General features: G+C 49.0%; 1 protein-coding gene and 1 long non-coding RNA gene across 2 annotated transcripts; one reads left to right on the forward strand and one right to left on the reverse strand.

Annotated features, from left to right (window-relative positions):
• The first annotated feature begins 1384 nt into the window (after positions 1–1384).
• On the forward strand, positions 1385–8408 carry RND1 (Rho family GTPase 1). Its single transcript, XM_020886949.2, has 5 exons — positions 1385–1601; positions 2342–2429; positions 5025–5134; positions 6222–6356; positions 7305–8408. The coding sequence occupies exons 1-5, from the start codon at positions 1482–1484 to the stop codon at positions 7548–7550; spliced, it is 699 nt and encodes a 232-aa protein (XP_020742608.1). The 5' UTR covers positions 1385–1481; the 3' UTR covers positions 7551–8408.
• A 3034-nt stretch (positions 8409–11442) lies between these two features.
• LOC139030846 (uncharacterized) lies at positions 11443–13256 on the reverse strand. Its single transcript, XR_011483266.1, has 2 exons — positions 13059–13256; positions 11443–12628 (listed from the first exon to the last, which is right to left on the reverse strand). It is a non-coding gene; the product is annotated as an uncharacterized lncRNA (long non-coding RNA).
• Positions 13257–13278: the final 22 nt, after the last annotated feature.

A 13278-nucleotide genomic window follows, 5' to 3' on the forward strand; every position in this document is an offset into this window, starting at 1 on the left:
TGGGTTCAATCCCTGGTCAGGGAACTAGATCCCACATGCCACAACTAAAGAGTTTGCATGCCGCAAGTAAAGACCTGGTTCAAATAAATAAATAAATATTAAAAATAAATAAATAAACATCCTATGTAACAGGGAACACACCCCCCTCCCCGGCCCCAGTGGGGCCGCAGTGATGGCAAGTCAGAGTAAAGCTCAAAGGGAATAGGCTCAGGCCATGCTCCAGAGGCACTGGGCTTGACAAGGTGAAGGGACCTAGAGAAGAAGTCTGGAGTGCTCTGCTTTTGCCCAGGGTCAATCGCACTTCAATTCCTGATCCCCCAGGAGGCCTCATCTAGACTGTTTTGGTTCCTGAATAATCAGTGTGTTATTCAAGCTGGTTCTGTCTAGTAGAGAGGCGGTAACATGAAGGGCTCTGAGGGTCAAGGGCTGGCGGGCAGTTACGTAGCTCATCTCAACCTCATTTTTGCCCTTCAGCTTCTGAATCCCAAAGTCCCAGGCCCATTCTTCCAGTCTGGACTTCAACCAGCTGACACACTCAGTACGGCAGCGTCAGTAGGTGTCAACCTGAAACTGGACCTGTGCCTGATTCATCCAGGAAGCTGAACCCAAGAGGCAGAACAAACACCCCTAGAGCAGCTCCTGCCAGGCCTGGGGTGAGAGGTTGTCTGGCCAAACAGACAGCAACTTTGTTTGTTTTGCCCTCTTCATGCCCCTCCCCACTTGCCAGACTCCCTCATTGCTTTCTCTGTGCCCATCTCTAGGTCAGAAGCTCTGTGGGTTTTTTCCAGATGACGCAAGAAGGTTGTTCAATTTATGTACTTTTTAGTGAAGGTGATTTCTGAGGAAGAGACTTGTGTGGTGAAAGGGGTCCAACCGAGTTGATAAGAGGGTCCAGCAGGAGCTTCTGTGAAGAGAAGCCAGAAGTGGGAAGTGGTTCCAGTGGGGATTAGATGGAACAAAGGGGCCAGAGATTTCTCGGACCACTCCTTCCCCAAGGAAGTGCCACCAGTCTACAATTTAGGCAAGTCTTGTTCTCCTGGGACAACTCCAACTTGACTTCACTATCCACATTCTTGGCTAGTTTATTGTTTTTGACACTAATTGGTGGACAATCAAGACCATTAGATTTTGGTTCATTGCCCCCCACCCCAACCCCAATACAAACGCAAAACAACGTGGGAATTCCCTTTCAGAGGAAGCAAGAAACGGTGCAGCTTTAAGAGAAAGGGAAGGGAAAAAGAGGGTTCTGACTCAGATCCTCCTGCCATTGGCTGCTAGAGGGGATCCCACTTCAGAGATTGGCTGTGACAGAGTCCGCCTCCTCTTGTGATTGGCTCAGCCAGGGCAATATAAGGTGGCCGTACCGGCCTCTTTCTCAGTTGGAGAGAGGCAGGGAATCCGGCTGGGTAGTGTGCTGAGACGCACCTGGCGTAACCCTCTCCTTTCTGAATCCGAGTCCAGGTCCCGCGGAGGCTGCAGGAATGAAGGAGAGACGGGCCCCCCAGCCAGTTGTGGCCAGATGTAAGCTCGTTCTGGTGGGGGATGTGCAGTGTGGGAAGACAGCAATGTTACAGGTGTTGGCGAAGGACTGCTATCCCGAGGTGAGTTGCTCGCCCGCCCGCTGGCCACCTTTCCTCTTTGACCGCCTGCTGCTGCGGGTAGATTCCCACCTGCGCAGGGGAGCTGTTTCATCCCACCCCACCCCTCCCCATCCTCAGCAGCTTTCTGGCTGGAGGCCCGCCCTGCCTTGGCTTCCCCTGAGACCTGTTCCACTTCTGCCGCCCAGCTGGCTCCTCCTCACCTCTTCACCCATAGGTCCCTGATCAAATCCCCTCCTACCTCTCTTCATCCTGGAGTCTGCTCTTGGGAGAGGGAACTGGAGGCTTTGGAGAGTCAGGGGTTTCTTCTTGACGTAATACCTGCCGGTCCCGTCACCTATTCTATGTGCTTGTCCCCAGGCAGGCTTCTGCTGCCCTGCTGGTCCAAGGGACTTGTGGGGAGAAAAAGAGCTAGAATTGATTTGTGGCTCTGAAATTTGGAGAAAGGCAAATCTGGGGACAAGAGGAATCCTTGTGTGTGGTGTCTCCCTGACCATCTAGGATATGGGGAGATTGTCCCTGGCAGGGAGTCTTTTACATTTCTCACTTTGATGGAGCAAAGTGCCTGAGCCTCTACACCCCTCCCTCCTGTCCCATGTGGTCCCTCCTGCCCCAGGTATCCTCTCCTTTCCTGCCACTTTAGTGTCTCACTCGAGTGAGTGGCTTCTTGTGTAGCCAGCACTAGCTGCAGGGTTCTGAGGGCTGGTACGTCCAAGGTGTGAATAGTTTCTCTCTTTTCACAGACGTATGTGCCCACTGTGTTTGAGAATTACACAGCCTGCTTGGAGACAGAGGAACAGAGAGTGGAGCTCAGTCTCTGGGACACTTCAGGTAAGACTTCTGGCCCCAAGTGCCCCTTTCCCACCCCCATTGGTCTGTTGCAGTTGCTGTCTCTTAGAAATTGTTTTTCTCTTTGATGGGGAGAAGGAGTATGATGCTTGCCCGGAAACTGAAAGAAAGGGACCTGAAGATTTTTTGGTGGGGGTTGGGCTTGGCTAACTCAGTTGGCTCATCCAGGGGTGCAGAGTGGATGAACCCCAGAAACTATCACTTCTCTTGGTCTGGCTCCATCCTTTAGAGAGCTGTAATGGGGAGGTGAATGGACCCCAGAAGACTACTGGAGGAGGCAGTTAGGGCTTCTCCATTTCCACTCTCTGCCACCCAACACATGCACTCACAGCCTTTACGGCCCCAGAGCAAAGCCAAATAAAAGGCAGGAGGCAGTGCTGGTTGTGGCAGGAGGCAGTTGTGGTTGAGGCAGGGAGACAAGTCTGTTTTCAGGGAAATGTTGCTCCTGACTCAATTTTCTCTTCTGCATTTCATCTCTGGCCACTGCTGCCTGCCTGCCTGCCGCAGCTCAGCCCCACTGTCATACCTCTGCGGCTGAGGGATGAAGCGATGCATCGTCAGTGTTTTGGAGGGTGGGGGCTCAATATGGGTCATGGTCATGTTGTGCATAGCCGGGGGGGGGGGGGGGGGTGTTGGCTCTGACTAGGCTGAGGTAGAAGATGCTCTATCTTTCTGGAACATGGAAAGCAATGTTTTAAGTCTCTCATCCCTAGACCTTCAGTGCTAGGCTATCCTTTGCTTTTCACTCTGACCCCCTTTCCATTATCTCTTTACCCCAGCCCTTTTAAAATAGACTGAGCTCAGAATCATAATTCAGGACTGAAAGCCAGAAATATGAGAAAGAAAATAAAATCCATTTCTCTTCAAATATGCTGAGTTTAAGGAGGAACTATAAATCACTAGGGGTTTCCTGTTACATATAAATATGCCATCCTACTCCTCCAAAGAGCTATTATTCCCATCATCCAATTTTGAGGATTGGAAAGATTGGAGGTAGGAGATGGGTAATCAGAAAATGAGACGTCCCCCTTGCTCCCCACTCCCCAAAACAGAACAGAAATTCCTCCACCTGGTATGCTTCCCTCTGTTGCAGTTCCAGGGGTGGGGAGCCAGGATTCTGATTATCCAGACTGTGCTATGCTGGCTGGATTGAGCTGGAATGCAGCTTGGCTGCATGATATATGGTTTTTCATCTGCTGTACTCTGCCCACCTCTCAATCTTCCCAGAATCTTACTGCAGCTCATCTCTTTTCACTACCACCACCCCCAAAGAGCCCCTCCCCCTCCTCCCACAGTCAGAATGCAGTCCTTGAATCCCAGTCCAGATAATGGAAAATCAGCAAGGTGGTCTCTATTCCCTGTGCCGCATCCCCACCCCCCAAGTTCCAAAAGGATGCCGGCTATCCTTCAGCCTCAGACTCCCTCTTTCAAATGAGATGCCCATAGGGCCGAGGAATGGCAGGGGTGTGTGGGATGGGGCTTCCCGGCACTGGGGCCATTATTCACTTGCTGGTCTTAGGGGAAGGGGATCGCTCAGAGCCAGAAAGGAGGCCTCTTCTCCCCCTCCTTCCCCAGTGCTGCAGTGTTCTCTGCTCAGTGACACTGTGATGAGACCCCACTTCATCCCCCAGAGAGCGAAGGGGACCGATTACTGAAGGAGCAGCCAGTTATCCCAACTCCCCTCTACTCCCTTTTTTTTTGAACAACCAACCCCCTGCCTCAGCTTGGATTCCCCCCAGTTTCCATGGCGATTGCGGTTCAGGGAGAGGGGCTGCTTGCTATTCTGAGCATGGATTGTCTGGGTTCCAAAGCTGCTACTGTTCCTTCCCCAGGGTGGAGGGGGGCAGGTTCAACCCCCAGCCTTCTCCCACATTGGACCACCTGGGTCTGCACTGCCTACTCCCCTCCCAGCGATGGACCCTTATTCGAGAGCCTCTAAATCCCAGCTGTTGGTGCTGCTGTCTTTAATGCCTCCCTGAAATCTTGGGACAGAGGGCTGCAGCTTTCCTTTTGCCCATTTCAGTGTAAGCTGATTTGGGTGGGAGGAGCAGTGGGACCCTGAATTCCTGATGCTCTCCCTCCCCTCCTAGAGTTCTGACCCCATGGCAAAGAAGCAGGGCAGCCAGTTATATAACAGGCAGATGTGTTTCTTCACTGGGGAGACCCTGGAGCAGAAGCCAGGAACAGAGGTTGGACAGCAGGCAGACTCTAGAAAAGAGACCTTAAACAAGGCCTGTCTCTCTGCAGGGGTAAGAGCCGCTTCCCCTGGGACTCAGAAAACTGGTGGACCTTCAATGAAGCCCACTGTAGGACACCCAGACAGGGCCCGATTATACTTCACCTCCCTTTTATTTTGCCCTCTTTCCCTTTTTCAGGATTAAGGAAGATGACCTTCTTGCACTGTCTCTTGGCAGATGGTCAGGTCCCAAGCTTCCCGTTGCAGCACGTTCCCCTGGGAGATAGGTGGGGCCTTCTCCCTTAAGGGACCAAGTGTAGTGTTCCCAGCGCTCTTTGGGTTTAGGCCTCTAGGGGAGGGAAAGTGCCACGATTTACATCAGCTCTCTTTCCCGCTACCAGGGTCTCCCTACTATGACAATGTCCGTCCGCTCTGCTACAGTGACTCGGACGCAGTATTACTGTGCTTTGATATCAGCCGTCCAGAGACTGTGGACAGTGCACTCAAGAAGGTAAGACTGAATGAATTCTACCATCTCTAGCTCAGCTGGAGAACAAAAAGGAATCTTGGGGACCTTGTCATCTAACCCCTTTTTAGTAGGAAGAAATTGAGGCCAGGGAAGGAAGAGATTTGCCCAAGGCCACACCATTAGCTACAATTTTGGGACCAGAGGGGCTTCCCAGGTGGTTCGGTGGTAAAGAATCCGCCTACCAATGCAGGGGGCACGGGTTCAATTCCTGGATTGGGATGATTCCCTGGAGGAGGACATGGTAACCCACTCCAGTATTCTTGACGGACAATCCCATTGATACAGGAGCCTGGCAGGCTACAGTCCATGGGGTTGCAAAGAGTTAGACAGAGCTGAGCGACTAAGTGCTGGGACTAAACCCAGATCTCCAGTCCCTCTTCCTCCTGCCTTTGCCCCTATCCTGCACTGACCTGTCAGAGGCCCAGCAGGGGAGGGTGGTGTTGGCGACTCAGGAAGTGAAGGTTGAGATTAGAGAACTTTCTGGTGATATGGTTTGAGGGTTGGAGAAGGGGCCGTTTGGTGGCAGCTTTACAGACCTTGATTCTAGGCCTTCTGGGACTTCATCAGCCAGGAAGGCCTGAGTTGAACTGCTGGTAGGAAATGCCTCAGTCATGATAATAAGGTCTACCCATACAGAGGAGTCCCAGGAAACCTTGTGGAACTAGCCCAGTTTCCCAGAAGACTCCGGGATTATCTCCTTCCCTTGGAAAGAGCCTGTTTGGCTTCTTCTTGGCTTTCTGGGCTTGTGCAGCCCTTTGAGTTGAGGGGGTAGACCCATTCCCCATCTGCTTGGCGGAGAGTGAGAGATTTGTCCCTGTGCTCTCTTTGGAGACTGGGCCGTTGAATCTGGGGACAGGCTCTTGGGTCAGCACTCCTGTGGCCCCAAAGGCCTCATGGGCAGGAAGATGATGTAATTAGTGCAGTGGCGATGCTGTGACTCACAGGGAGGGCTGGGCTGGGGATAAGCGGAATGGTGTTATGTGATGTTGCCAACTGGGTTCCTCCGGGTGTCCGTCAGCCACTGACTCTCCTTCCTTCCGCCTTCCTATCTTCTTGCATGGCTCTTCAGTGGAGGACGGAAATCCTTGACTATTGTCCCAGCACCCGTGTCTTGCTTATTGGTTGCAAGACAGACCTGCGAACAGACCTGAGCACTCTGATGGAGCTGTCACACCAGAAGCAGGCACCCATCTCTTATGAGCAGGTGTGTGTGTGTGTGTGTGTGTGTGCCCATGTGTAGGCTGGGAGTTGAGCTGGGGAAGGCTACAGGAGAGGGCTTGAAAAATGGCTCTTGCTCACACTCTTTCACTATAGCAAGAGAGAACTGGTATTCTGGGGGACCATCTATAATCAGCAAACGAGCTACCTGGATAGAGGTAGTGGATACCAATTTGCTCACATTCATACTTCCCAGGTGGCACTAGTGGTAAAGAACCTGCCTGTCAGTGCAGGAGACATAAGTGATATGGGTACCATCCCTGAGTCAGGAAGATCCCCTGGAGGAGAGCATGGCTAACCCACTCCAGTATTCTTGTCTGGTGAACCCTATGGACAGAGGAGCCTGGTGGGCTACAGTCCATAGAATTACACAGAGTTGGACGCATCTCACGTGACTTAGCATGCACGCAGGCACATACTGTAGTTTTTCAGGTGAGCCATTGCTGTGTGCGCCAGTGTTTCTCAGGGGTTTTTTTGTGTGTATGTATGGACCACCTTCATTAGAATCACTAGAGGTGTTTGTTAGAATTCCTGACTCCTTATTTGCAGAGTCATTCTGGGAGAAAAGTATGGGAGTTACATTATAAATTAAGTCCCTGGACAATTGCTTATGTACATGGGAAGGTAAGGATCATTTCTTTAAACCAGTCTTTCACATTACAATCATCTGAATAGTTCTTTAAAATACTAATTCCTAGGTTTATCCCCAGAAATTCCAATTTACTTGTTCTGGCATCAGTATGGATTAAAAGTGTTCCAGGGGACTTTAAGTTGCAGTCAGGCTTCACCTTCAGAAAATAATCAGTAGAGGGTGGTGGTGGGAGCCTGGCAGTTGGGTCCCTTGGAGCAGCTCTGGGGAGGACCACTAACCTGAGAAAGCAGGGTTTCAGAGCCATTTTGGATCACTGCATGGATGACCTCACTTCCCCTGCAGGGCTGTGCCATTGCCAAGCAGCTGGGTGCAGAAATATACCTGGAAGGCTCGGCTTTCACCTCCGAGAAGAGTATCCACAGCATCTTCCGGACAGCGTCCATGGTGTGTCTGAACAAACCTAGCCCAATGCCCCCGAAGAGCCCTGTCCGAAGCCTCTCCAAGCGGCTGCTCCACCTCCCCAGCCGTTCTGAACTCATCTCTTCCACCTTCAAGAAGGAAAAAGCCAAAAGCTGTTCCATTATGTGAAGTGGGGGTTGGAGAGGGGAGACAACCTCCCACTTCCTCCCTTGGGTTGCAGAGGCACGGGGAGAGGGAGGAGACAATTTAGGACTCTGGACATGAGATTTTCAGATGGCCACGGTGAGGGCTCGGAAGGAGACAGGAACGAGACAGGAAAGAGCCAGGCCCGGCTTGAGGACCTGACACTGAGAAAGAACCATCACACCCCAAGCCAGGCACTAGGTGGTGGAGGGGGCGGCTGCCCCAGTGCCCTCTGCTCCAGTGACAGAAAAGGTGTGGGGGTTTGGGGGGCATGCTGGCCTCACGGCTTTGGTTGGGGGCCTACAGGAGCCTCACTTCAGCATCATGCCTCTTCCACACAGCGTTTCCATGCAGGCTAGGGGATGGGAGGGGTCCCTGAGCCCTTCCCTTCCCCTCTGAGGAGGCTGCAGGGGAGTGGAGAGTGGGGAAGCCAAGAGGCAGCTCCCTTGGGAGCTGAGCCCAGGTGCTTCATAACTGGTAGCTGAAATCAGAAGGCAGGAGCTGGTCAGAGCCACCGAGAAGGAAACCTCATCTTTGCATAGCCCATGCCTCATGGAGAGGTGACATCATACATTCGCATGCTTCTCACCTGAGTCCCCAGGGTCCAAGGGAGAAGCCCCAGACCCCCTTCTCTTGCAGTGTGGGGGTGGTGGTGCTGCAGGAGGCAGGGCTGGGTGGGGGTCACCAGACTTTTTCTGCCCTTAGGGCAGTATAGCTGGCATTTGTTTTATAGACTCTTGTCTTTGGAACTGGGGGGAGGGGGGAGTGTTTCAATCTGTTATATGTTCTGTGTTTAAAGAAGAAAACCTATTTATTAATTAAATATATAAGACATACAAAGAAGTTGATCCATCTTCTTAGTTTCTTTCTTGGTTTCCTTTGGTCTCCGATACTGAGGAGAAAGGGGTGCTGGGGTCCCTCCTGTGCGTTGCAGAGGGGCTGCCTCCCCTGTTCCCTGGCCCCTCCAGCAAGGATCTGCGCCCTCTCCCCACATCCCTGCTTCCCTTCCCCACCCATTTCCTGCTAATCAAGTGATGATCTCCTGACCTCTGGAGCAGGGTTTCTCAACCTGGCAGCCAATGACATTTTGGAGTAGCTAATGCTTTGTGGTGGGGGCTCTCCTGTGCACCCAGGAGATGTCTAACAGCATCCCTGGCCTCTCCCTGCTAGGTGTCCAAAGCACCCTGAGTTGTCCCAGCCAAAAACGTCCCCTGCATTGCAGGTAGATTCTTTACCATCTAAGCACCAGGGAAGCCCAAAATGTCTCCAGATGTTGCTAAATGTCTCCCAGGACAAAGTCATTTGGGGTTGACAACCATTGCCCTGGAGAGTCTAGAGGAGAGAGACAAAATCCAGTGAAAGCATTAGACGGAGAGTCAACCCCACCCCTACAGAAAGTGGACAGGCTGAAGCCAAGGCTGGGAGGTTCCCAGGGTTCAGGTCTCCTCTGAATTCAAGGTGAGGTGATGCCTTTTGCTTTCTTGACCTTCTGATTCCAAGCCCTGTTGATGGCAGCTCAGGGGCCTTATTATCTCTTCTCTTGCTGCTTATAGCTCCTTTTTTCTAAGTTTCATACTGTACTGGAAATAAAAATTTACTGTGTATTGCATACTTACTATGTGCTCAGCATTGTGCTGAGTGCTTTACCTTATCACATTTTTTTGATTTAATATTAAAAAAAATTTTACGGTAGTTTATTTACAATGTTGTACTCTGGTGTACAGCAAGGTGATTCAGTTATATATTATTTTTCTTATTCTTGTCCATTATGGTTTATCACAGGATATTGAATATGGTTCCCTGTGCTTTACAATAGGGCCTTGTTGTTTATCCACCCTATGTATAATAGCTTGTATATGCTGATGCCAAACTTCCAATCCTTCCCCCTACATTATCACATTTCACCTCATAAATGAAAATAACTAACATTTATTAAATGTTTACTATGGGTCAGATGTGTTTATAAGTTCTTTATGTCTCTTCTTGTGATAACCCTATGATGTATTAACGCCATTCTACAGACAGGAACACTAAGGTTCAGAGAGATTAATGTGCTTAAGGTCACACAGCTAGAAAGTGGTAGAACCTGGATACAAATCCAGGCAACCTGGCTGTAGAACATGCACTTAAAAAAATGAACCATTTATTTTTTTTTCATTAAAAAAAAACTGAATGTCTTTAAATTCTATAGTGCTGTGCAATTTTTAAGTTTCACACACATGATTTCAAATAATCCCATAAAAACCATTCTTCCCCCCACCCCTATATTGCCCCATTCACTCCCCACTGGTAACCAGTAGTTTGTTCTCTACAGAATATGCGCTTTTTACTGGTCTGCTATCCTATGGTTGTAGTGGTGTTAGTTGCTCAGTTGTGTCTGACTCTTTGCAACCCCACGGACTATAGCCCGCCAGGCTTCCCTGTCCATGGGATTGTCCAGGCAAGAATACTGGAATGGGTTGCCATTCCCTTCTCCAGAGGATCTTCCACACCCAGGGATTGAACCTGGGTCTCTTGCATTGCAGGCAGATTCTTAACTATCTAAGCTACCAGGGAAGCCCATACTATCCTATCCTGTGAGGCAAATGGTCTTATTATCCCTATTTTATAAATGAGGAAATAGAAAAGCCAGAGATGCCATATAACTTGCACAAGATCGTACTCTAGTAAATAGTGGAGTCAGGATTCAAACCCAGTCTCAGTGTTAACTAACTCCATGGGTCCTTTACTGCTAGCCATGTGGTACTGAAATAGGAGACTATAGTTATGAACCCTTAAAGAATGTAGTCCCTTTGTCTCCATCTCCATAGATGAATATTTGTGAAAGAGCTAGCAGGGTAGGACAAACCATGCAAGTATTCTTTTTTTTTTTTTTAAAGGTTTTTTTTGGCTGCACTGCTAGGCATGTGGGGTCTTAATTCCCTGACCAGGGATAGAATCCCCACCCCTTGCATTGGATATGGCGTCTTAACCACAGGACTGCCAGGGAAGTCCTGCAAATATTCTTTAAACTCAATGTCTCACAAGTATCCTGAGAAAGCTATGTGCAAGTACTAGGGGAACTCTGCCTCTATGCACTCAGACAAGCTCAGTTTTCTGGGCCTCAATTTATTGATCTTTAAAGATGATTGAGAATGGTAGCCTGAAAATGGGGACAGCATCTAAGCTGAAGTTAAATGAACTTGGACTTGAATCCTGGCTTCATTCTTTTAACTATGTGGACTTCAAAGGTATAATTAATCTTTCTGGGCCACAAATCTCCTTATCACTAAAATGGAGATAATACCCATCTTATGGTGTTAGAACAAGTGAAATAAGTAATATAATTAAGTATCCAGCACAGAGTTGGGCAATAGAAAAGAAGGTAACAGTAAAAACCAGCAGCAGCTCTACCCCTTGGTCTGATTGTTAGTTCCAGTCTATGAGTGGAGAGCCCTCCAGTGTTCACTGGGTGAATTACACCTGACTGATCGTGGACAACTTTTCCCTTCCCTTTTCTGCGGTCCAAGTGGGCAGATCAAATGCTTCAGAGTTCTAAGAGCAGAAGGGTGCCTCTCCTGGGGTTACTTTGGGAGTTTGTGCAGTGAGGTTCCCAGTTGGTTATCTGGGCTTACTCCAGGCTCTGCTTCAGCAGCACTGAACACAATCAGAGAGAAAAACAGACCAAGAGCCATGTGGGATTGAAACCCAAAAGCTTGTGATGGGAAAAAAGGAAAGGAAGGAGACATTAGCCATGGCCCATGGTGCTGCAAAGCATTAGACACGACTGAAGCGATTTAGCATGAACGCATCTATCTAAACCGTCCTAGAAGTTGTCAAGATTTTTGTTTGGGGGAGGAAGGGAAGTAGAATTATTAACCACAAGACCAAAGAGAAACAAAATGAAACTACAGTTTTTTGGGGAAAAAAAGCTCATTGGAGGACTGAAGAGAGGGAACTAGAGAGAGAGAGAAGAAAAAGTATTCAGTCAGTTCAGTCGCTCAGTTGTGTCCGACTCTTTGTGACCCCATGAATCGCAGCACGCCAGGCCTCCCTGTCCATCACAAACTCCCGGAGTTTACTCAAACTCATGCGCATCGAGTCAGTGACGCCATCCAGCCATCTCATCCTCTGTCATCCCCTTCTCCTCCTGCCCCCAATCCCTCCCAGCATCACGGTCTTTTCAAATGAGTCAACTCTTCGCATGAGGTGGCCAAAGTATTGGAGTTTCAGCTTCAGCATCAGTCCTTCCAATGAACACCCAGGACTTATCTCCTTTAGGATGGACTGGCTGGATCTCCTTGCAGTCCAAGGGACTCTCAAGAGTCTTCTCCAACACCATAGTTCAAAAGCATCAATTTTTCGGTGCTCAGCTTTCTTCACAGTCCAACTCTCACATCCATACATGACTACTGGAAAAACCATAGCCTTGACCAGACAGACCTTTGTTGGCAAACTAATGTCTCTGCTTTTTAATATGCTGGCTAGGTTGGTCATAACTTTCCTTCCAAGGAGTAAGTGTCTTTTAATTTCATGGCTGCAGTCACCATCTGCAGTGATTTTGGAGCCCCCAAAAATAAAGTCTGACAATTTCCACTGTCTCCCCATCTATTTCCCATGAGGTGATGGGACCAGATGCCATGATCTTAGTTTTCTGAATGTTAAGCTTTAAGCCAACTTTTTCACTCTCCTCTTTCACTTTCATCAAGAGGCTTTTTAGTTCCTCTTCCCTCTCTGCCACAAGGGTGGTATCATCTGCATATCGGAGGTTATTGATATTTCTCCCGGCAATCTTGATTCCAGCTTGTGCTTCTTCCGGCCCAGCATTTCTCAAGATGTACTCTGCATATAAGTTAAATAAGCAGGGTGACAATATACAGCCTTGACATACTCCTTTTCCTATTTGGAACCAGTCTGTTGTTCCATGTCTAGTTCTAACTGTTGCTTCCTGATCTGCATACCGGTTTCTCAAGAGGCAGGTCAGGTGGTCTGGTATTCCCATCTCTTTCAGAATTTTCCAGTTTATTGTGATCAACACAGTTGAAGGCTTTGGCGTAGTCAATAAAGCAGAAATAGATGTTTTTCTGGAACAGATTCCAAAGAGCAAGAAAGTGAAAAGGGCAGGTCCTATCTGGGATGTTTAGAAAACCAGGTACCACAGCCCAGAAGATACTCTTTCCAAGAGGCCTTTACAATCCATTGTGTGAGCTCATTTTAAAATGTTCAAAAGGTTGTAACAGTAACTACGGTGTTACCGCTGGGGCCAAGGTTGTTAAAAATGTTCTCCTAAAGCTGGGATGGTCTCACACAATGAACTGTCCCACCCTCCCTGGTGGATACTAGGCTGCTCCTGTAACTTAAATTTTCATTTGTCCATCTGTAAAATGGCGCTAATAATCTATCTCAAAGATTTTTTTTTAAACCGGCTTTTCCACAAATGGTATAGTATTTATTGCTGTTACTACAGTTACCTAGTTATAACTACGTGCTATTGATATGTAAGGAAAGCCTTACATTTCTCCGTTGTAAGCCACGGGCCATGATGTCGTTAACTACAGTTTCCAGGAAAACCAGCATATTCCAGGAGGGCTGCGCCCGCAGAGAGAAAAACCTTCTGATGAAAGTCGACCTATGAAAAACTCTTCCTCCCACAGACTCAAATGTTTGGCGAACAACATTGCCCAGCGGCCCCCGCGTCGCGGGACCGGCGCTCGCGCCGTGCATTCTGGGATTG

Source organism: Odocoileus virginianus, chromosome 24 (genome assembly GCF_023699985.2).
Source record: "Odocoileus virginianus isolate 20LAN1187 ecotype Illinois chromosome 24, Ovbor_1.2, whole genome shotgun sequence".
NCBI classification, from domain to species: Eukaryota; Metazoa; Chordata; class Mammalia; order Artiodactyla; family Cervidae; genus Odocoileus; species Odocoileus virginianus.

Excerpts from the sequence above, each read along its gene's own strand:
- RND1 (XM_020886949.2), top strand. The coding sequence starts at position 1,482 with ATGAAGGAGAGACGGGCCCCCCAGCCAGTTGTGGCCAGATGTAAGCTC. Across the intron at positions 5,135-6,221 it reads TGGACAGTGCACTCAAGAAG|TGGAGGACGGAAATCCTTGA; the intron begins GTAAGACTGAAT and ends ATGGCTCTTCAG. Across the intron at positions 6,357-7,304 it reads CACCCATCTCTTATGAGCAG|GGCTGTGCCATTGCCAAGCA; the intron begins GTGTGTGTGTGT and ends CTTCCCCTGCAG.